We start from the raw sequence: 21793 nt of genomic DNA on the forward strand, positions 1-21793 counted from the left end.
GCATGTAAGGGGGCTTTTCTATTAACCGCTAAAGTCGGCGGCCAGGGAAACACACACACTGCACTATCATTTTAACATTGATTTTCTCAAAAAGAAAAGGTCTTTTTGGGAAAAAAATGGTGTTTCTAGCACACGGGGGCTTTGCTGTTAACCGCTAAAGTAATCACAGGCAATCACGGTTTCCACCTCGTGATTACAGATGTAGTGCGAAATTCTGACTGGAAACCGTATTCGAATTCGGAACTCCTATTCATAATTACGATCACAGCCAATCCGGAAGTGGGCGGAACCATGGTCGAAACCACTCAAATCCGGAATTGGGGGTATCCGAGCATCACTTTGATTAACAAACTTTTCCCCATCCCCTACTTGCACCTCTAACACTGTGATTGTCCTTGGCAGGTTTTGGTGTGCCGTATCTATTGTTATGTATAGAGTGCTTGGGGGGCCCCATGTAAAACTCGCACCAGGGCCCATAGCTCCTTAGCTACGCCACTGTGTACTGCTGCTCCTATACTGGCTAACCTGTACTGCTGCTCCTATACTGGCTAACCTGTACTGCGGCACCTATACTGGCTAACCTGTACTGCAGCACCTGCACTGGCTAACCTGTACTGCGGCACCTGTACTGACTAACCTGTACTGCAGCACCTATACTGGCTAACCTGTACTGCAGTACCTATGCTGGCTAACCTGTACTGCAGCACCTGCACTTGCTAACCTGTACTGTGGCACCTATACTGGCTAACCTGTACTGCGGCACCTGCACTTGCTAACCTGTACTGCGGCACCTATACTGGCTAACCTGTACTGCGGCACCTATACTGGCTAACCTGTACTGGGGCACCTATACTGGCTAACCTGTACTGAGGCACCTATACTGGCTAACCTGTACTGCGGCACCTATACTGGCTAACCTGTACTGCGGCACCTATACTGGCTAACCTGTACTGTGGAACCTATGCTGGCTAACCTGTACTGCGGCACCTATACTGGCTAACCTGTACTGCGGCACCTATACTGGCTAACCTATACTGGCTAACCTGTACTGCGGCACCTATGCTGGCTAACCTGTACTGCGGCACCTATGCTGGCTAACCTGTACTGCGGCACCTATGCTGGCTAACCTGTACTGCGGCACCTATGCTGGCTAACCTGTACTGCGGCACCTATGCTGGCTAACCTGTACTGCGGCACCTGTACTGGCTGAACTATACTGGGGCACCTATACTGGCTAACCTGTACTGGGGCACCTGTACTGGCTAAACTATGCTGGGGCACTTACAGTATACTTGGCTACCTATACTGGGGACGCTCATACTCACCATCGGGGTGCTGATCCTTCGTTGACATTGCTTTCTCACTTACCAAGTTGTTTCTAAATTATTATTATTATAAGGCTACAATTCATGAACGGGCTTATCAAGTTTGGTGTCACCCTCAAAGTAAGCTTTGGATGGAGGTAGAAAATGAGTGTCTTTTAGGGAGGAACAATAAGAGATTGTTGGCAGCCGCCAGTTTAACTACAAAACTGCCACAAACTTGCTCTTTACCACCACTTGTTTATAATATGTTACAAATCTGGGAGATCTATTGTCCGGCCCCTAAAACAGATTTGGAGTCCAAGGAACTACCAATCCCATTGTCTGGACTTACAATTTATATTCCACACCTAAAATTGGGAAAAGTTAGGTAATTAGGTACATAAGACAAATGCTGGGAATACACGTTTAGTTTTTTCAGCAGATTGACTTGCCCGAAAAGTTTCCCGTTCGTTTTTATGATCGTTTTCCATTCACTTCAATGAGAAAATCGATAAGAATAATGATCAAAATCAGATCGGTCATGTCGGAAATTATCTATCAAGCCATGTGTCTGGCAAAAAATCTCATGGTGTATTCCCAGGTTTATATAAAGACAGCTCTTTAAAATAATTTGAGGACCTACAGAAAGAATATGCTATGCCTTGTAGGGACTTCTACAAGTATCTGCAAGTTATTTAAGTGCTCCCCCCCCCCCCCCCCTTTACACGTATGCCACAACTATCTACAGAGATGTTAGGCCCATTATCAATCAGCTGTAACGATTGTGGGATATCTCCGTGGTCAGCGCACAAGATGTGCGCTGACACTGCGGAAGTCCTCCACAAGCATGTCAAAATAATAGAACCCAGCTTTTGGTGCAAGCACCAGTAGAGGGGAATTTCCACCGGCAGATGGAGCTGTGGAGTGCAGAGGAATAAACCCTCTGCGCTGCCACAAATGCCAGATGGAAATTGTACAAAGAGAAGCAACACAAGGCAAGATAGCCCCCAAAGAGAGAGAGCAAAGAGACAGAATCAATGTGTGTCCACCAAACTAGTCACCACCCAGCGACGGTGAACACACAACGGTGGAAACGAAGTGGGAACGCAATCGCAAGAATGGCGATTGCCAAATAGTGACACCAGACTGTGCAGGACAGAGCACGAGAGTAGCAAAGGCACAGCAAACAACAAGAAAAGATAAGGAAAAGAACAAACGCTAGCTAAACGCGAACACCACACTCATTCGCAACAGCGAACGCGTTTACAGCGTGGTCTCCGGACGAAAAGCGCAACAGAGACGAGCACACCACCCTAACTAGCCACAAGTAACACAAATGAGCACAAACAGACAAGACAGACAAATGAGGTAGCCAGTAGCAACCGCTGCTCCAGCTTACACTCCAGGAACTCAGATCAGAAAGATCCAGAGCCGCTACGGCTAGTGCGATCCAAAGAAGACAGAGCGATTCGCTATCAACCGCCGCTGGCGACAGCGCAATCGCGACAGACAAGACAGGACAGAATAGGCAGTACAAATATACACAAACTGACTGCACTAACTAGGAATGCAAGGAGCACTCCCCAAGAATTAACTATACTAAGATAGCAGTGGCTGACACTCCAGGTGAGTCTAGCAGGAACAAACCTCTATGAGCAGCAAAGGACTCTGGGATCACATGGTATTTATACTGCAAGCCTTCAAAGGAGGCAGCTAGGCCATTTGCATGACAAGTGTATGCGAATTGCCCAGCAGCAGAGCAGGTCTGAAACTTGCAAAGCACAGGCAGGTCTTTTTTCCAGAGACCTGCAGCCCTCAGACTTAACCTCCTTGCCGGTTATCCCGAGCTCAGCTCGGGGCAACCTGCGCAGGAGGATTTCTCAGGCCCTGCTGCGCCGATTTGTATAATTTTTTTTCCTACACGCAGCTAGCACTTTGCTAGCTGCGTGTGGTATGCGATCGCTGCCGCTACCCGCCGATTCGCCGCTACCCACCACGCCGAGCCGCTACCCCCCCCCCCCCAGACACCTGCGCAGCCTGGCCAATCAGTGCCAGGCAGCGCTGAGGGGTGGATCGGGATTCCCTATGACGTCACCCAGCCCCGTCGCCATGGCGACCGGGGAAGCCCTGCAGGAAATACTGTTCTGAATGGGATTTCCTGCTTAATCTGATCGCCGAAGGCGATCGGAGTGGGTGGGGGGATGCTGCCGCTCAGCGGCTATCATGTAGCGAGTCCTGGGCTCGCTACATGATTTGAAGAGAAAAACAAAAAAGGGCTGCGCTGCCTCCTTGCCAGAGGTAATTAGACCGGCAAGGAGGTTAAGGAATGGACAAACAGCCGTCTGCCCGTGCAGACAGCTGAGCAGACCGTTACAGCAGCAAGGAGTCCAGCTTAAGCATTTCAGCCCTCTGTACCTATTTAAGAAGCCTCAACAGTAAAGCTGGGAATACACAGCTCGATTCTGAGCCATTTATATGGCTCGACAGATCATTTCCGACACGTCCGATCTCCCGCCCAATCGTTTCACCGCTCGATTCCGCATTGAGGACAATGCAAAAAGATAAGAAAAACGAGTGGAAGATAAGAGAATCGCCTGCGGAATCGTGTGGGGAATCGATCGACCGGGAGAATTGAGCGGCAAAATTGTATGCCCAGCATAAGAACATCCTTAGGCAGAGGTCAGCTTGGAGTAAAGCCATCAGAGTCACTGCATCTGACAAGGACTGGGCGCTAGCCTCTATGGCAATAGCCAAACCTCTCATTGTATCACCCTTAGAGAGAATTATTTATAAATGATGTGGCTGTGGTATGTAGCTCAGGCACACTTAGCCCAATACCTGACTGACATATTGCCCTTATGCTGAAGAGGATGCCACAAACCAGGAACTCTACCTCATGTTTTGTTGCTCTGCCCCAAGATCCAAGTACTATGGAAGAATTAACTGACATACTTAACTGCCTTCCAGTAAAAACAGGTCCACTAACACCTCAGCCAGCAATATCACACCTACGCACACATGTGCTCCCCTGCCAAATCAGGTTTTTAATCTCTCACGTGTTGCTTGCTACAATTATTATTATTAATTATTGTGTTTATAAAGTGCCAACATATTACGCAGCGCTGGACAATAAATGGGGTTACATATAGTGTAAACAAGGGGTGACAGACTGAGAGGTAGCACACAGTTATACAACATAGCACAAGGTAATACATGCAAATGGTATAAGATGCGTGATCATGTGGCTTTATAGACATCTAGCAATTCAAGCCCATGGGAAGGGTGACATAGCTGGGGTTGCAAGATCAAGAAGGACACAATAAGGGGGGTGGAAGACCCTGCCAAAAGCTTACAATCTAAAGCGTGGGGCAGAGACACATAAGGTAGGACTGTAAGAGAGAGAGTTAAAGTGTGGTAGATGAGGGGTAGGTCATTTTAAAGAAGTGTGTTTTGAGGGCTTGTTTGAAGGTGTTGAAAGAAGGGGCGAGTCTGGGGGAGGGTGTTCTATAAGGTTGGCGCAGCTCTTGACAAGTCCTATAGGTGTGCATGGGAGTGAGAAATGTGTGGAGTGGTTAGGCGGAGATCATTGGAGGACCGGATTGGGCGGGCAGGTATTTATCTGTGGAGGAGCTCAGAGATGAAAGTTGGGCAGGTCTTGTGCACAATTTATAGCAGCTTATTGGAAATTCACGGACACACCTACTATCCAAGAAAATCTTAATAAAACAGACTTTCATCTACAGGCTGAGCGATTAGTAACCATCAGGAATGGCAGAGACCAAGTCTTTTAATCATGGGTGCAAGACTGGCACATACTGTCCCACCACTGTATTACTATGATACAAATGTTATAATTTAATAGATTCAGCAGATGCTGAATAGGAAAAAGTAGCATAATGACTTCTGGTAGTGAATTCATCAGGTCTGTGGAGTACGAAAATCATCCATTTCTGACTCCTCTGTTTATGAAATCACCGACTCCAACTCCAGGTACCCAAAATGGCTCCGACTCCTTAGTGCAATACTAACCAGGGCTGTGGATTTGGTACAAAGATCATCAGACTTCGACTCCTCAGTCTATGAAACCATATGTTATCTACTCGAATTCATGATTCAAATGAGGCTTAATTGCCTCAGCTGTGTGTATGGGAGATGGGGGGTTAACTACCCAAAATTCCATCGGCTTCTATGCGCCCCAAACGTCTTGCACGTGGCCCATGGGATGCATTGCAAGATTCAATACTGCGCACTTCCTCCTTCAAGCCAGAAGGAGGAAGTGCGGTAGTGAGTCTTGCAAAGCGTCCCATAGGATGCGTGCAAGACGTTTGGGACGCATAGAAGCTGATGGACTTATGGGTAAGTAAGCCCCTGTCTCCCAGCTGCGCAGCTGAGGCAATTAAGACTCATTTGAATCACGAATTAGAGTAGGCAACTACTCGTAACTATTTGTGAGCCCATCACTACCACCGACTCCAACTCCAGGTATTAAAAATTGCTCCAACTCCGACTCCACAGCCCTGGGATTCATATCTATCCTATGTGATTTCTCTAGCATCACAATATGATTACTCTACTGATATGTTTATATGAATACACAGCAAGGTATTGTGAATGCATATCTCAGTCCCTTCTTACATTCCTATGCTTGTTACAGATCAAAAAAGGGGAACTGTGATGATATATACCTAATACTCTCATTCACATCAACTGTGATTTTCACTTCACTGTAACTGTTTAATTAAATAGCTTTGACATAGCCTTGCTGTTATTGTGTATGTTAACCCTTTGAAAACCCTCAATAAAAACTATTGTTATAAAAAAAAAAGCATGCAGCAGTTTGTTGGACACAGCACACTGTAACCCAACACGTATTGTGCTTAGCTAGTGACATACATTGGTGAGCACTTTGCCGGGATTTTGTGGTTTTGCATTGTGATACACTGGAATCAGTGTAAAGTGGCCCTGAACCCTCCGCAGATTGGGGTGGGCAGAGGGGAGTGAGGGGGTCCCAGTGTGTTCGCCCAATAAGGGGCCCAGAAAGGTCTGATGGTGGTCTTGCTACAAGCACTGGTAGCATCAGGTCACCACATCTCCCGCTCTTAACCCAGGTGGGGAGGGGAGGGGAAGGGGGTTCCTGGATAAATCTACTGTGACCATAAAAACCACACACAGTTGGGCAAGCACCATCACTCACAAAATCAAAAAAATGTATAATTATATTTATATTAGAGTGTGCAGAAAGGAACAATAAAGCAATCAGGAATGAACAAGAAACAGAAGTTCCCTGAAAAAAACGCACCACTCAAACAAAATCTATCAATATACTCACATCTTTATTCAAAAAGCACATATAAAAACATTTAAAAACAATGCAGGGTTATTATGTAACTGTTTGTTCCTTAATGTTGTCAAAAAATTAAAAATTTCAATAAAAATTTACCTGTTAAAAAAAAAAAACCATGCTGGAAATAAAGCCAATCAACAATAATGCATACAGGGTGTGAAAAACACACATATAAATCCTGGGCTGATAAATCCATACATTTTACTGACCAATAAATTAATCACAGTTACACAGATGACATAATATAGGAGAAAAAGTACGTGGTCATCCAGATGAACAAACAATAAACGAATTACCGCAGCACGTGGTAAACAATGTGAAAAAACCACAACAAAACAACAATACTGGGTACTAAAGTGCAGTGAAGGTCCAGAAATGGACAAGAAAAAACACACAGAGCAACAATGTGTGCACATACAAGAGGATATAAAGTGCAGGATAGTGCATAAGACAGTGTGTGAACACTGACAAAAAAGTGCTGCTGCTTACCGAGAAGGTCAGAAAAGGAATTTCCAGTATGGTTACCCTGCATTGTTTTTAAGTGTTTTTATATATGCTTTTTGAATAAAGATGTGAGTATATTGATAGATTTTGTTTGAGTGGTGCGGTTTTTTCAGGGAACTTCTGTTTCTTGTTCATTCCAAATCTACTGTGACCATCTGAAACACCTGAATCACTGGGCCATATCCACCAACAATGGCTAAACTAATGGCAGATGACTATCTAGGTTCCTTTGTTGTTGCTGGTGGTGATGAGGCATGTGTGGGGGGTGGTCACAGTTTTGGGTGAATGGGCTTCACATCTGCTCACAATTGGCACAGCATCCTATTCATGTTCCTTCTTGCCCGGCATCCAGACACAGTAATCAGTCTGTAGACCCTTCAGTACTGCTGGGGGTGTGGTCACAGACAACTGAATCATGGCTGTCACCATATAATGTCAATCTCTTCTAACAATTAAAGAGAGGTGGGTCACTAACAGCTAACAGCCTCCCTCCACTGGTGTCAAAGACAGATGCCAATTCATGCTGCTTCAGTTCCCCCAGACACTGGCTGCCAACACAACCGCCACAATCTCAGGTGCTGCTGCATTGGTGGAATGTTTCCGCTGTTAGTGTCACATGTTTGGGTGCTTACTGCTTATTACACTCACTCTGTTCATCTCTGATGGAGCAGAACTGGCTCTGCAGACTTCTCCAGCATCACTACAGTACAGAGTACTTGGGTAAGGGTAGAGAGGTTGGGGGCTGGGCACTGTACACATGAGCCTGATGCACACTGAATAGTGACTGTCTACAAATCTTTGTCTGCAAAACTTTGTATGGTTCTTTATCAGTGGCTGAGCAGATGCAGTCATTACAACAATTTGTGCAGAGAGCAGAAAGTTTTTTTTCTCTCTGTGCCCTTAGCTGTCAGTCTCTCAGTACAGGGACAAGAAACTTCTCCCCACGGAGCCCCCTGCTTCTTCTGGGCCCCCCTTCGGCTGCATCCCTTACAGGGTCTATTGTTTTGCCCCTGTTTGGGTGGCATTCATGTCATCCACATCAAGCTGCAAGCTGCCATCTATATGTCTCTCATGCACAATACATGAAAGTGTACTAATCTGTTATTACTCGGAAGTGCATTACACAGAGCTCTGTTAATATGATGTGATGATGCAGCGTGCTGACAATTCATGCTGTGGGACATTTCTCTGCTAGTCAGTGTCAGAAGGTTTTCTGCCATTCATGTTGTCACAAGGCAAACTAGCAATAACACAACATTCTATGAATACAATTATTATTAATAATAATCAGTATGGAATGGTATACAACTGTAGATGAAGATGTTGTTCAGTGACAGAGAAAAATGGCAACACTAACAGTAGTGAAGGTGATTCCACAAACAGAGGCTGCAGTTAGCCGACTCACCACAAGATGGGGACATCACACCTCCTAGGTGGAACGCACAGATAGGAGGAAATGAAGCCAAAGAAAGGAAATGATGTAAAAGCAGGAGGAGAAGTTGCAGGAGGTGGAGGGAAAGCACGGCTGGAAGAGGTAATTGTGTGATTGTTGTTATATATTGAGCAGAGCAGAGATCGGGGTGGTCATACTTTGTTACAGAGGAGGTCACAGTACACCTGTTACTATCCTGATCATCCCCCTTGCAGTAATTGCCATACAAGAGACTTTTATAACTGCTGAGACTTGTTTGCCAATTTTCTAGTGTGCCATAGATTATGCCTGGCATCTCACCTTCCTAGTAATAATTCGCATCACAGAGACAAGAGAAGATGTATATGGAATATAGCCATTTCCCTCCAGTGCCGGTGTGGTGAAATTTTTTGCAACTTTATCAGATTTGGCAACCGGTTGCACTTATTTATAGGTATAGCTATCAGAAAGTGCAACCTAACCATTCACTTCAACCTACGTGTATCAGAAAATGCAACCCAACCAAACCGTATTCTCACACAGAACCCTCCCCTCTTGCTCAACTAATAACCCCCCCCCCCCCTTCCCCCCTGGAGGGAACAATCCCCCCTCTTGCTCAACTAATAACCTCCCCTGGAGGGAACAATCCCCCCTTTTGCTCAGGTAATAACCCCCCCTGGAGGGAACAATCCCCCCTCTTGCTCAACTAATAACCCCCCCCCCCCCCCCCCCGAGGGAACAATCCCCCCTTTTGCTCAGGTAATAACCTCCCCTGGAGGGAACAATCCCCCTTCTTGCTCAACTAATAACCCCCCCGGGAACAATCCCCCCTTTTGCTCAACTAACAACCCCCCCTGGAGGAAACAATCCCCCCTTTTGCTCAACTAACAACCCCCCCTGGAGGGAACAATCCCCCCTCTTGCTCAACTAACAACCCCCCCTGGAGGGAACAATCCCCCATCTTGCTCAACTAATAACCCCCCCCCCCCCCCCGAGGGAACAATCTCCCCTCTTGCTCAACTAATAACCCCCCTGGAGGGAACAATCCCCCCTCTTGCTCAACTAATAACCCCCCCTGGAGGGAACAATCCCCCCTCTTGCTCAACTAATAACCTCCCCTGGAGGGAACAATCCCCCCTTTTGCTCAGGTAATAACCCCCCCTGGAGGGAACAATCCCCCCTCTTGCTCAACTAATAACCTCCCCTGGAGGGAACAATCCCCCCTTTTGCTCAGGTAATAACCTCCCCTGGAGGGAACAATCCCCCTTCTTGCTCAACTAATAACCCCCCCGGGAACAATCCCCCCTTTTGCTCAACTAACAACCCCCCCTGGAGGAAACAATCCCCCCTTTTGCTCAACTAACAACCCCCCCTGGAGGGAACAATCCCCCCTCTTGCTCAACTAATAACCCCCCCTGGAGGGAACAATCCCCCATCTTGCTCAACTAATAACCCCCCCCCCCCCCCCCGAGGGAACAATCTCCCCTCTTGCTCAACTAATAACCCCCCTGGAGGGAACAATCCCCCCTCTTGCTCAACTAATAACCCCCCCTGGAGGGAACAATCCCCCCTCTTGCTCAACTAATAACCTCCCCTGTAGGGAACAATCCCCCCTTTTGCTCAGGTAATAACCCCCCCTGGAGGGAACAATCCCCCCTCTTGCTCAACTAATAACCTCCCCTGGAGGGAACAATCCCCCCTTTTGCTCAGGTAATAACCTCCCCTGGAGGGAACAATCCCCCTTCTTGCTCAACTAATAACCCCCCCGGGAACAATCCCCCCTTTTGCTCAACTAACAACCCCCCCTGGAGGAAACAATCCCCCCTTTTGCTCAACTAACAACCCCCCCTGGAGGAAACAATCCCCCCTCTTGCTCAACTAATAACCCCCCCTGGAGGGAACAATCCCCCATCTTGCTCAACTAATAACCCCCCCCCCCCCCCCCCGAGGGAACAATCTCCCCTCTTGCTCAACTAATAACCCCCCTGGAGGGAACAATCCCCCCTCTTGCTCAACTAATAACCTCCCCTGGAGGGAACAATCCCCCCTTTTGCTCAACTAATAACCTCCCCTGGAGGGAACAATCCCCCCCTTTTGCTCAGGTAATAACCCCCCCTGGAGGGAACAATCCCCCCTCTTGCTCAACTAATAACCTCCCCTGGAGGGAACAATCCCCCCTTTTGCTCAGGTAATAACCTCCCCTGGAGGGAACAATCCCCCTTCTTGCTCAACTAATAACCCCCCCGGGAACAATCCCCCCTTTTGCTCAACTAACAACCCCCCCCTGGAGGAAACAATCCCCCCTTTTGCTCAACTAACAACCCCCCCTGGAGGGAACAATCCCCCCTCTTGCTCAACTAATAACCCCCCCTGGAGGGAACAATCCCCCCTCTTGCTCAACTAATGACCCCCCCCCCCCCCCCCCGAGGGAACAATCTCCCCTCTTGCTCAACTAATAACCCCCCTGGAGGGAACAATCCCCCCTCTTGCTCAACTAATAACCTCCCCTGGAGGGAACAATCCCCCCTTTTGCTCAGGTAATAACCCCCCCTGGAGGGAACAATCCCCCCTCTTGCTCAACTAATAACCTCCCCTGGAGGGAACAATCCCCCCTTTTGCTCAGGTAATAACCCCCCCTGGAGGGAACAATCCCCCCTCTTGCTCAATTAATAACCCTCCCTAGGGAACAATCCCCCCTCTTGCTCAACTAATAACCCCCCCTGGAGGGAACAATGTCCCTTCTAGCTCAATGGGTGGTTGCAAAAAAATACAGGCGTGTTAACAGAGAGGAGCCACGCCTACAAAGTCATACACTATCCTCTATTATATGGTAGAGGAAGAAAGCCCTTAAAAAATAGCACCTCCCACAGCAAAATTTGAAAAAGTATAACAAAAATCTTTATTCAACATTGGGTATATTAATAATCACAGTACTGATGATTCAATTAAGAATAAAACCATTTAAAAAACCAAGCAAATATTCCAACATGATCCCTGCTGCATATGAAACAATCACTCTAAATGCAATATATTGTATAATGACACAATGCTGCTGTCAGATATAAAACCCCACAGCAGGCTCAATATTGAGCCCAACAGGGGGAGAACCCGGGTTCAGTATACAACCTAATGTGATGCAGGACCAATAAACACCTGTGCAATAATAAAAAAAAAAAAAAAAAAAACCCACAAACAAATATCGCATATATAAGATTATGAAATAAAGTGCACAATTGCTATCCAAGTATACAGTATTACTAGTGATAAGATGCCTAGTAAAATATTAAGGCAAAGAAAGCGAGGTGACTCTCGCGGAACTAGTGGGATCTTGTCCTCTGAGGGGATTCCTTGTTCCCTGCTGTGCTGCTGAGAATGACTTCACCATTTCTGGGCAAAGTATCTCCTATTTTTTGCACTACTCCACTTTATGCTCTTTTTCCTATGGGCTGCTCCTTTGCCTTAATATTTTACTAGGCATCTTATCACTAGTAATACTGTATACTTGGATGGCAATTGTGCACTTTATTTCATAATCTTATATATGCGATATTTGTTTGTGGGTTTTTTTTTTGTTTTTTTTTATTATTGCACAGGTGTTTATTGGTCCTGCATCACATTAGGTTGTATACTGAACCCGGGTTCTCCCCTGTTGGGCTCAATATTGAGCCTACTGTGGGGTTTTATATCTGACAGCAGCATTGTGTCATTGTACAATATATTGCATTTAGAGTGATTGTTTCATATGCAGCAGGGATCATGTTGGAATATTTGCTTGGTTTTTAAATGGTTTTATTCTTAATTGAATCATCAGTACTGTGATTATTAATATACCCAATGTTGAATAAAGATTTTTGTTATACTTATTCAAATTTTGCTGTAGGAGGTGCTATTTTTTAAGGGCTTTCTTCCTCTACCATATAATTGCTCTTGTTTTGAGCCCTAGCACACACAGTTATTTGGTTGAGGTGTTGCAGACACTCCCTAGAAACTATACACTGTCTTCTATGGCTAGATGCAAAATCTGATGGGTTGCAAAATTTTTCATTACACCGGCATCTCACCTTCCTAGTAATAATTCAGTCACATCACAGAGACAGAAGATGTATATGGAATATAGCCATGTCCCTCCAGTGCCAGCATCTCACCTTCCTAGTAATAATTCAGTCACATCACAGAGACAAGAGAAGATGTATATGGAATATAGCCATGTCCCTCCAGTGCTGGCATCTCACCTCCCTAGTAATAATTCAGTCACATCACAGAGACAAGATGAGAGGTATATGGAATATAGCCATGTCCCTCCAGTGCCGGCATCTCACCTTCCTAGTAATAATTCACATCACAGAGACAAGAGAAGATGTATATGGAATATAGCCATGTCCCTCCAGTGCCGGCATCTCACCTTCCTAGTAATAATTCAGTCACATCACAGAGACAAGAGAATATGTATATGGAATATAGCCATGTCCCTCCAGTGCCGGCATCTCACCTTCCTAGTAATAATTCACATCACAGAGACAAGAGAAGATGTATATGGAATATAGCCATGTCCCTCCAGTGCTGGCATCTCACCTTCCTAGTAATAATTCAGTCACATCACAGAGACAAGAGAAGATGTATATGGAATATAGCCATGTCCCTCCAGTGCTGGCATCTCACCTTCCTAGTAATAATTCAGTCACATCACAGAGACAAGAGAAGATGTATATGGAATATAGCCATGTCCCTCCAGTGCTGGCATCTCACCTTCCAAGTAATAATTCAGTCACATCACAGAGACAAGAGAATATGTATATGGAATATAGCCATGTCCCTCCAGTGCTGGCATCTCACCTTCCTAGTAATAATTCAGTCACATCACAGAGACAAGAGAGGATGTATATGGAATATAGCCATGTCCCTCCAGTGCTGGCATCTCACCTTCCTAGTAATAATTCAGTCACATCACAGAGACAAGAGAAGATTTATATGGAATACAGCCATGTCTCTCCAGTGCTGGCATCTCACCTTCCTAGTAATAATTCAGTCACATCACAGAGACAAGAGAAGATGTATATGGAATATAGCCATGTCCCTCCAGTGCTGGCATCTCACCTTCCAAGTAATAATTCAGTCACATCACAGAGACAAGAGAATATGTATATGGAATATAGCCATGTCCCTCCAGTGCTGGCATCTCACCTTCCTAGTAATAATTCAGTCACATCACAGAGACAAGAGAGGATGTATATGGAATATAGCCATGTCCCTCCAGTGCTGGCATCTCACCTTCCTAGTAATAATTCAGTCACAGAGACAAGAGAAGATGTATATGGAATATAGCCATGTCCCTCCAGTGCTGGCATCTCACCTTCCTAGTAATAATTCACATCACAGAGACAAGAGGAGATGTATATGGAATATAGCCATGTCCCTCCAGTGCTGGCATCTCACCTTCCTAGTAATAATTCAGTCACATCACAAAGACAAGAGAAGATGTATATGGAATATAGCCATGTCCCTCCAGTGCTGGCATCTCACCTTCCTAGTAATAATTCAGTCACATCACAGAGACAAGAGAAGATGTGTATGGAATATAGCCATGTCCCTCCAGTGCTGGCATCTCACCTTCCTAGTAACAATTCAGTCACATCACAGAGACAAGAGAAGATGTGTATGGAATATAGCCATGTCCCTCCAGTGCCAGCATCTCACCTTCCTAGTAACAATTCAGTCACATCACAGAGACAAGAGAATATGTATATGGAATATGCCCATGTCCCCCCAGTGCCGGCATCTGACCTTCTTCCTAGTATTAACTCACATCACAGAGACAAGAGAAGATGTATTTGGAATATAGTCATGTCCTTCCAGTGCCGGCATCTCACCTTCCTAGTAATAATTCACATCACAGAGACAAGAGAAGAGGTATATGGAATATAGCCATGTCCCTCCAGTGCTGGCATCTCACCTTCCTAGTAATAATTCACATCACAGAGACAAGAGAAGATGTATATGGAATAAATCCATGTCCCTCCAGTGCCAGCATCTCACCTTCCTAGTAATAATTCAGTCACATCACAGAGACAAGAGAAGATGTATATGGAATATAGCCATGTCCCTCCAGTGCTGGCATCTCACCTTCCTAGTAATAACTCACATCACAGAGACAAGAGAAGATGTATTTGGAATATAGCCATGTCCTTCCAGTGCCGACATCTCACCTTCCTAGTAATAATTCAGTCACATCACAGAGACAAGAGAAGATGTATATGGAATATAGCCATGTCCCTCCAGTGCCAGCATCTCACCTTCCTAGTAATAACTCACATCACAGAGACAAGAGAAGATGTATATGGAATATAGCCATGTCCCTCCAGTGCCAGCATCTCACCTTCCTAGTAATAACTCACATCACAGAGACAAGAGAAGATGTATATGGAATATAGCCATGTCCCTCCAGTGCTGCCATCTCACCTTCCTAGTAATAATTCAGTCACATCACAGAGACAAGAGAAGATGTGGAATATAGCCATGTCCCTCCAGTGCCGACATCTCACCTTTCTAGTAATACCTCAGTCACATCACAGAGACAAGAGAAGAGGTATATGGAATATAGCCATGTCCCTCCAGTGCTGGCATCTCACCTTCCTAGTAATAATTCACATCACAGAGACAAGAGAAGATGTATATGGAATATATCCATGTCCCTCCAGTGCCGTCATCTCACCTTCCTAGTAATAATTCACATCACAGAGACAAGAGAAGATGTATATGGAATATAGCCATGTCCCTCCAGTGCTGGCATCTCACCTTCCTAGTAATAATTCAGTCACATCACAGAGACAAGAGAAGATGTATATGGAATATAGCCATGTCCCTCCAGTGCTGGCATCTCACCTTCCTAGTAATAATTCAGTCACATCACAGAGACAAGAGAAGATGTATATGGAATATAGCCATGTCTCTCCAGTGCTGGCATCTCGCCTTCCTAGTAATAATTCACATCACAGAGACAAGAGAAGATGTATATGGAATATAACCATGTCCCCCCAGTGCTGGCATCTCGCCTTCCTAGTAATAATTCACATCACAGAGACAAGAGGAGATGTATATGGAATATAGCCATGTCCCCCCAGTGCTGGCATCTCACCTTCCTAGTAATAACTCACATCACAGAGACAAGAGAAGATGTGTATGGAATATAGCCATGTCCCTCCAGTGCTGGCATCTCACCTTCCTAGTAATAATTCAGTCACATCACAGAGACAAGGGAAGATGTATATGGAATACAGCCATGTCCCTCCAGTGCTGGCATCTCACCTTCCTAGTAATAATTCAGTCACATCACAGAGACAAGAGAAGATGTATATGGAATATAGCCATGTCCCCCCAGTGCTGGCATCTCACCTTCCTAGTCATAACTCAGTCACATCACAGAGACAAGAGAAGATGTATATGCAATATAGCCATGTCCCCCCAGTGCTGGCATCTCACCTTCCTAGTAATTATTCACATCACAGAGACAAGAGAAGATGTATATGGAATATAGCCATGTCCCTCCAGTGCTGGCATCTCACCTTCCTAGTAATAATTCAGTCACATCACAGAGACAAGAGAAGATGTATATGGAATATAGCCATGTCCCTCCAGTGCCGGCATCTCACCTTCCTAGTAATTATTCACATCACAGAGACAAGAGAAGATGTATATGGAATATAGCCATGTCCCTCCAGTGCCGGCATCTCACCTTCCTAGTAATAATTCACATCACAGAGACAAGAGATGATGTATATGGAATATAGCCATGTCCCTCCAGTGCTGGCATCTCACCTTCCTAGTAATAATTCAGTCACATCACAGAGACAAGAGAAGATGTATATGGAATATAGCCATGTCCCTCCAGTGCTGGCATCTCACCTTCCTAGTAATAATTCAGTCATATCACAGAGACAAGAGAAGATGTATATGGAATATAGCCATGTCCCTCCAGTGCTGGCATTTCACCTTCCTAGTAATAATTCAGTCACATCACAGAGACAAGAGAAGATGCATATGGAATATAGCCATGTCCCCCCAGTGCCGGCATCTCACCTTCCTAGTAATAACTCACATCACAGAGACAAGAGAAGATGTATATGGAATATAGCCATGTCCCTCCAGTGCCGGCATCTCACCTTCCTAGTAATTATTCACATCACAGAGACAAGAGAAGATGTATATGGAATATAGCTATGTCCCTCCAGTGCTGGCATCTCACCTTCCTAGTAATAATTCAGTCACATCACAGAGACAAGAGAAGATGTATATGGAATATAGCCATGTCCCACCAGTGCCGGCATCTCACCTTCCTAGTAATAATTCAGTCACATCACAGAGACAAGAGAAGATGTATATGGAATATAGCCATGTCCCTCCAGCGCCGGCATCTCACCTTCCTAGTAATAATTCAGTCACATCACAGAGACAAAAGGAGATGTATATGGAATATAGCCATGTCCCTCCAGTGCTGGCATTTCACCTTCCTAGTAATAATTCAGTCACATCACAGAGACAAGAGAAGATGTATATGGAATATAGCCATGTCCCTCCAGTGCGGGCATTTACCCTGTGTAGCCTCTTCTGCTCCTAGCATTGCAATATTACTGCGCAGTGTAGCCATATACCCTCCACAATATCACCCCCTCCCGGGTATTGCAGCACCCTACTGAGGTCTCAGGTGATTGTTATTTCTCTTCTCCTCCACAACAGCTCAGTTAGGGTGTTTTCATATGTGATGTTCTTATGCTAAATGGGAGGGACTGGAGTGGGTAGAGGGGAGGGGGGTAAAGATCCCACTGTATAACGCATTAGGGTGTGTACACATATCCAATTTTAATTGGCCAGTCTTTACACTTCCTTGTAGTATGAGAGCTCTCCTACACATTCTGTTCATAGTATTTAAAATGTGCTAGCCCTCGAGGTGGTAAAATTGGCCAATCAAAACTGGATGTGTGTGTTCACCTAGTCTTCCAGATATTGAAACTGACAAGTAAGGTCACCTTTTGAGCTACATTGCTATGTTATGAATGGCTGGAGTGACACAGGTTATATGGCTGAGAGCTGGGTGCTAGTCTAGTTTAGGGGATCCAGCAGGAAACCTCATAGGGAACAGTTATCCAATCACAGCACCCTCTACAGCACAAAGCATTGTGATTGGCTGAATAGTGTGGGCGTAGTTTACTACAACCTATCTGAAACCTAGCAGTTCAATAGGGTGCTGTCCACCCAAACAAGTTAGCAGTCATATTCTATTAGGTTTCCTTCTGAGTCCTCTAAGCTAGACTAGTGCTGAGAGCTGTCTGATGGAATTTTGTACTGAGGTAATGGGTGAATTTTTATATATATCAAGGTTGTGAGCAGGAATCCAGTCACATACATCTCTAAGGAAGGAACTATCAGGGAGTAGTACAATTGCATTTTTAGGGTAGTAGGCCTGTATTCCTGAGAATGGTACAAAGTATCTGTATGGTGGATTAGGTTAGATAATTGCCCCTCAGGGAGGGAGACATAGAGAGGAATATAATCTGTGAATAGTGCGGGGTGGAGCTGTGACTGGCTGATCTTGTATGCCATGGAATACTGAGCCCATAAGATCCTCGTGGAGCAGCTGCCACCTCCAGCTGGTGCCTCACACGTATGCACACTCTCTGTATTACTTTATCTCTGGATTTCTATTACTTCTTATGCTATAAATCATGCAGCTAAATACACCTGTTATCATCTGGGCTTATTACTGCAGTCACAGGAGTTTTATGTCCCACAGTGGGAGAAGTGGGAGTCTGCACAAACATGATGGCTGGTGGGTCACAGCTAGGGGGTGGAGACAGGTAACAAGGGGCATGGCTGGTAGGACAGGCAGAGAAGATGGAGGCAGCAGCTGGAGAGGGGTTGGGTGGCCTCTGCTGCTTTGGTCCTGGTATTGGCATATAGATCATCAGGTGCCAGAGCCATAAGTAATGATAATTTATAGCTAATTAGCTGCAGGCCTCTGCTCCTATCTTCCTCTGTCTCCAGCTGTTCTCTCCTCACATCCTCATCCATCTACCGCTGCCGGCACTGCTGTAACCTCCCAGGAATGTATGCATGGAGAGGAGGAGAGAAGCACCAGATGATGAGCAAGGCACACTGGAGGAGAGGACTGTGGTAGTGAATGTGCTGGAAGCCACAGCTTATGGGATATTATCACCCCCTAGCAAATTATGTGCTTTTCTGTTGATTACTGCTAATATCTTACTGCTATAATCTGTTAGCTTTTACAGAGCTAAGATCTGAGCTCAAACAACTGGAGATGTATGTGAGGAGTGATCAGATGTCTACAGAATAGAACTACATGATGAGGTCAGTTAAAGAGGAAGAAGAGACGTATGTGAGGAATGATCAGCAGTCTATGGAGGAGGGTGACATGATAAAGACAATTAAAGAAGAAGAAGTAGAGACGTATGTGAGGAGTGATCAGCAGTCTGTGGAGGAGGGTGACATGATGAGGACAATTAAAGAGGAAGAAGAGACATATGTGAGGAGTGATCAGCAGTCTATGGGGGAGGGTGACATGATGGGGACAATTAAAGAAGAAGATGAGACATATGTGAGGAGTGATCAGCAGTCTAACAAGGAGGGTGACATGAAGAGGACATTTAAAGTGGAAGAAGAGACATATGTGAGGAGTGATAAGCAGTCTATGGAGGAGGGTGACATGATAAAGACAATTAAAGAAGAAGAAGAGATGTTTGTGAGGAGTGATCAGCAATCTAATAAGGAGGGTGACATGATCAGGCCAATTAAGGAGGAAGAGAAGCATGTGAAGTATGATCAGCAGTCTATTGAACAGGGTGACATAATGGGGTCAAATAAAGAGGAAGAAGAGACGTATGTGTGGAGTGATCAGTCTATGGTGGAGGGGGACATGAAGAGGACAAGTAAAGAGGAAGAAGAAAATATGTATGTGAGGAGTGATCAGCAGTCTATGGGGGAGGGTGACATGAAGAGGACAAGTAAAGAGGAAGAAGCGACGTATGTGAGGAGTGATCAGCAGTCTATGGAGGAGGGTGACATGATGAGGACACATAAGGAGGAAGAAGAGGAGACGTATGTGAGGAGTGATCAGCACTCTGTGGAGGACGGAGACATGATGAGAGTATCTAAGGAGGAAGACATTATTACAGAGATGAGCACAGGTGAGTGATAAACATTAGATATTAACCACTTCACAACTGAGGGGTTTTACCCCTGAAACACCAGAGCAATATTCACCTTTCAGCGCTCCTTCCATTCATTTGTCTATACCTTTATCATTACTTATCACAATGAAATGAACTATATCTTGTTTTTTCCGCCACCAATTAGGCTTTCTTTAGGTTGGACATTATGCCAAGAATTATTTTATTCTAAATGTGTTTTAATGGGAAAATAGGAAAAAATGTGGGAAGAAATTCATTATTTTTCAGTTTTTGGCCATTATAGTTTTTCAATAATGCATGCTACTGTAATTAAAACCCATGAAATGTATTTGCCCATTTGTCCCGGTTATAAAACCACTTAAATTATGTCCCTATCACAATGTTTTATTTGGAAATAAAGGTGCATTTTTTTCAGTTTTGCATCCATCCCTAATTACAAGCCCATAGTTTATAAAGTAACAGTGTTATACCCTCTTGACATAAATATTTAAAAAGTTCAGTCCCTAAGGTAACTATTTATGTATTTTTTTTTATTGTAATTTTTTTTCTTAATTACAAAAAAAAAAATGTATTTGTATATGAAAAATGCTTTAGGGTGGTAGTTTTACTATTTGGCCACAAGATGGCCACAGTAACTTTTTGCTCATGCGACCTGTAAGCGTAGGAATTGCCCCAGCTGGGCACAGTATAGATCAAGTGATGCCTATAATTGGGGGAGGGCCTATAAGAATGTGAGTGATGTTTGGAGGGAGGGACTGGAGTTAAAACTAGCTAAAATATCCTTTTAGTAAACCCTGAGGAAACCCTCATAGCTGCAATTACCAGCAGTGTGGACAGGTTGCTGCACAAATCACTAGAGCTGCCAAACAGAGACTCTGACCAGGAGGGAGTGACACCCTCATATCTGCAATAACCAGCAGTGTGTACAGATCGCTGCACAAATCACTAGAGATGCCCAACATAGACTCTGACCAGGAGGGAGTGACACCCTCATAGCTGCAATAACCAGCAGTGTGTACAGATTGCTGCACAAATCACTAGAGCTGCCAAACAGAGACTCTGACCCAGGAGGGAGTGACACCCTCATAGCTGCAATAACCAGCAGTGTGTACAGATCGCTGCACAAATCACTAGAGCTGCCCAACAGAGACTATGACCAGGAGGGAGTGACACCCTCATAGCTGCAATAACCAGCAGTGTGTACAGATTGCTGCACAAATCACTAGAGCCGCCCAACAGAGACTCTGACCAGGAGGGAGTGACACCCCCATAGCTGCAATAACCAGCAGTGTGTACAGATTGCTGCACAAATCACTGGAGCTGCCAAACAGAGACTCTGACCAGGAGGGAGTGACGCCCTCATAGCTGCAATAACCAGCAGTGTGTACAGATTGCTGCACAAATCACTAGAGCTGCCCAACAGTGACTCTGACCAGGAGGGAGTGACACCCTCATAGCTGCAATAACCATTAGTGTGTACAGATCACTGCACATATCACTAGAGCTGCCCAACAGAGACTCTGACCAGGAGGGAGTGACGCCCTCATAGCTGCAATAACCAGCAGTGTGTACAGATTGCTGCACAAATCACTAGAGCTGCCCAACAGAGACTATGACCAGGAGGGAGTGACACCCTCATAGCTGCAATAACCAGCAGTGTGTACAGATTGCTGCACAAATCACTAGAGCCGCCCAACAGAGACTCTGACCAGGAGGGAGTGACACCCTCATAGCTGCAATAACCAGCAGTGTGTACAGATTGCTGCACAAATCACTAGAGCCGCCCAACAGAGACTCTGACCAGGAGGGAGTGACACCCCCATAGCTGCAATAACCAGCAGTGTGTACAGATTGCTGCACAAATCACTGGAGCTGCCAAACAGAGACTCTGACCAGGAGGGAGTGACGCCCTCATAGCTGCAATAACCAGCAGTGTGTACAGATTGCTGCACAAATCACTAGAGCTGCCCAACAGTGACTCTGACCAGGAGGGAGTGACACCCTCATAGCTGCAATAACCAGCAGTGTGTAC

The 21793-nt window shown here is 45.3% G+C and overlaps 1 protein-coding gene across 1 annotated transcript in view; it reads left to right on the forward strand.

The window, feature by feature from the left end:
* Positions 1-21793, forward strand: part of LOC137537148 (uncharacterized) — a 205310-nt gene that overhangs the window by 127147 nt on the left and 56370 nt on the right. The window contains exons 12-13 of the mRNA XM_068259273.1: positions 14331-14470; positions 18909-19758. Coding sequence (XP_068115374.1) covers positions 14331-14470; positions 18909-19758 — 990 coding nt within the window. The remainder of the gene's footprint in view (positions 1-14330; positions 14471-18908; positions 19759-21793) is intronic.

The sequence above is a fragment of the Hyperolius riggenbachi genome, chromosome 10, assembly GCF_040937935.1.
Source record: "Hyperolius riggenbachi isolate aHypRig1 chromosome 10, aHypRig1.pri, whole genome shotgun sequence".
Classification (NCBI taxonomy): Eukaryota; Metazoa; Chordata; class Amphibia; order Anura; family Hyperoliidae; genus Hyperolius; species Hyperolius riggenbachi.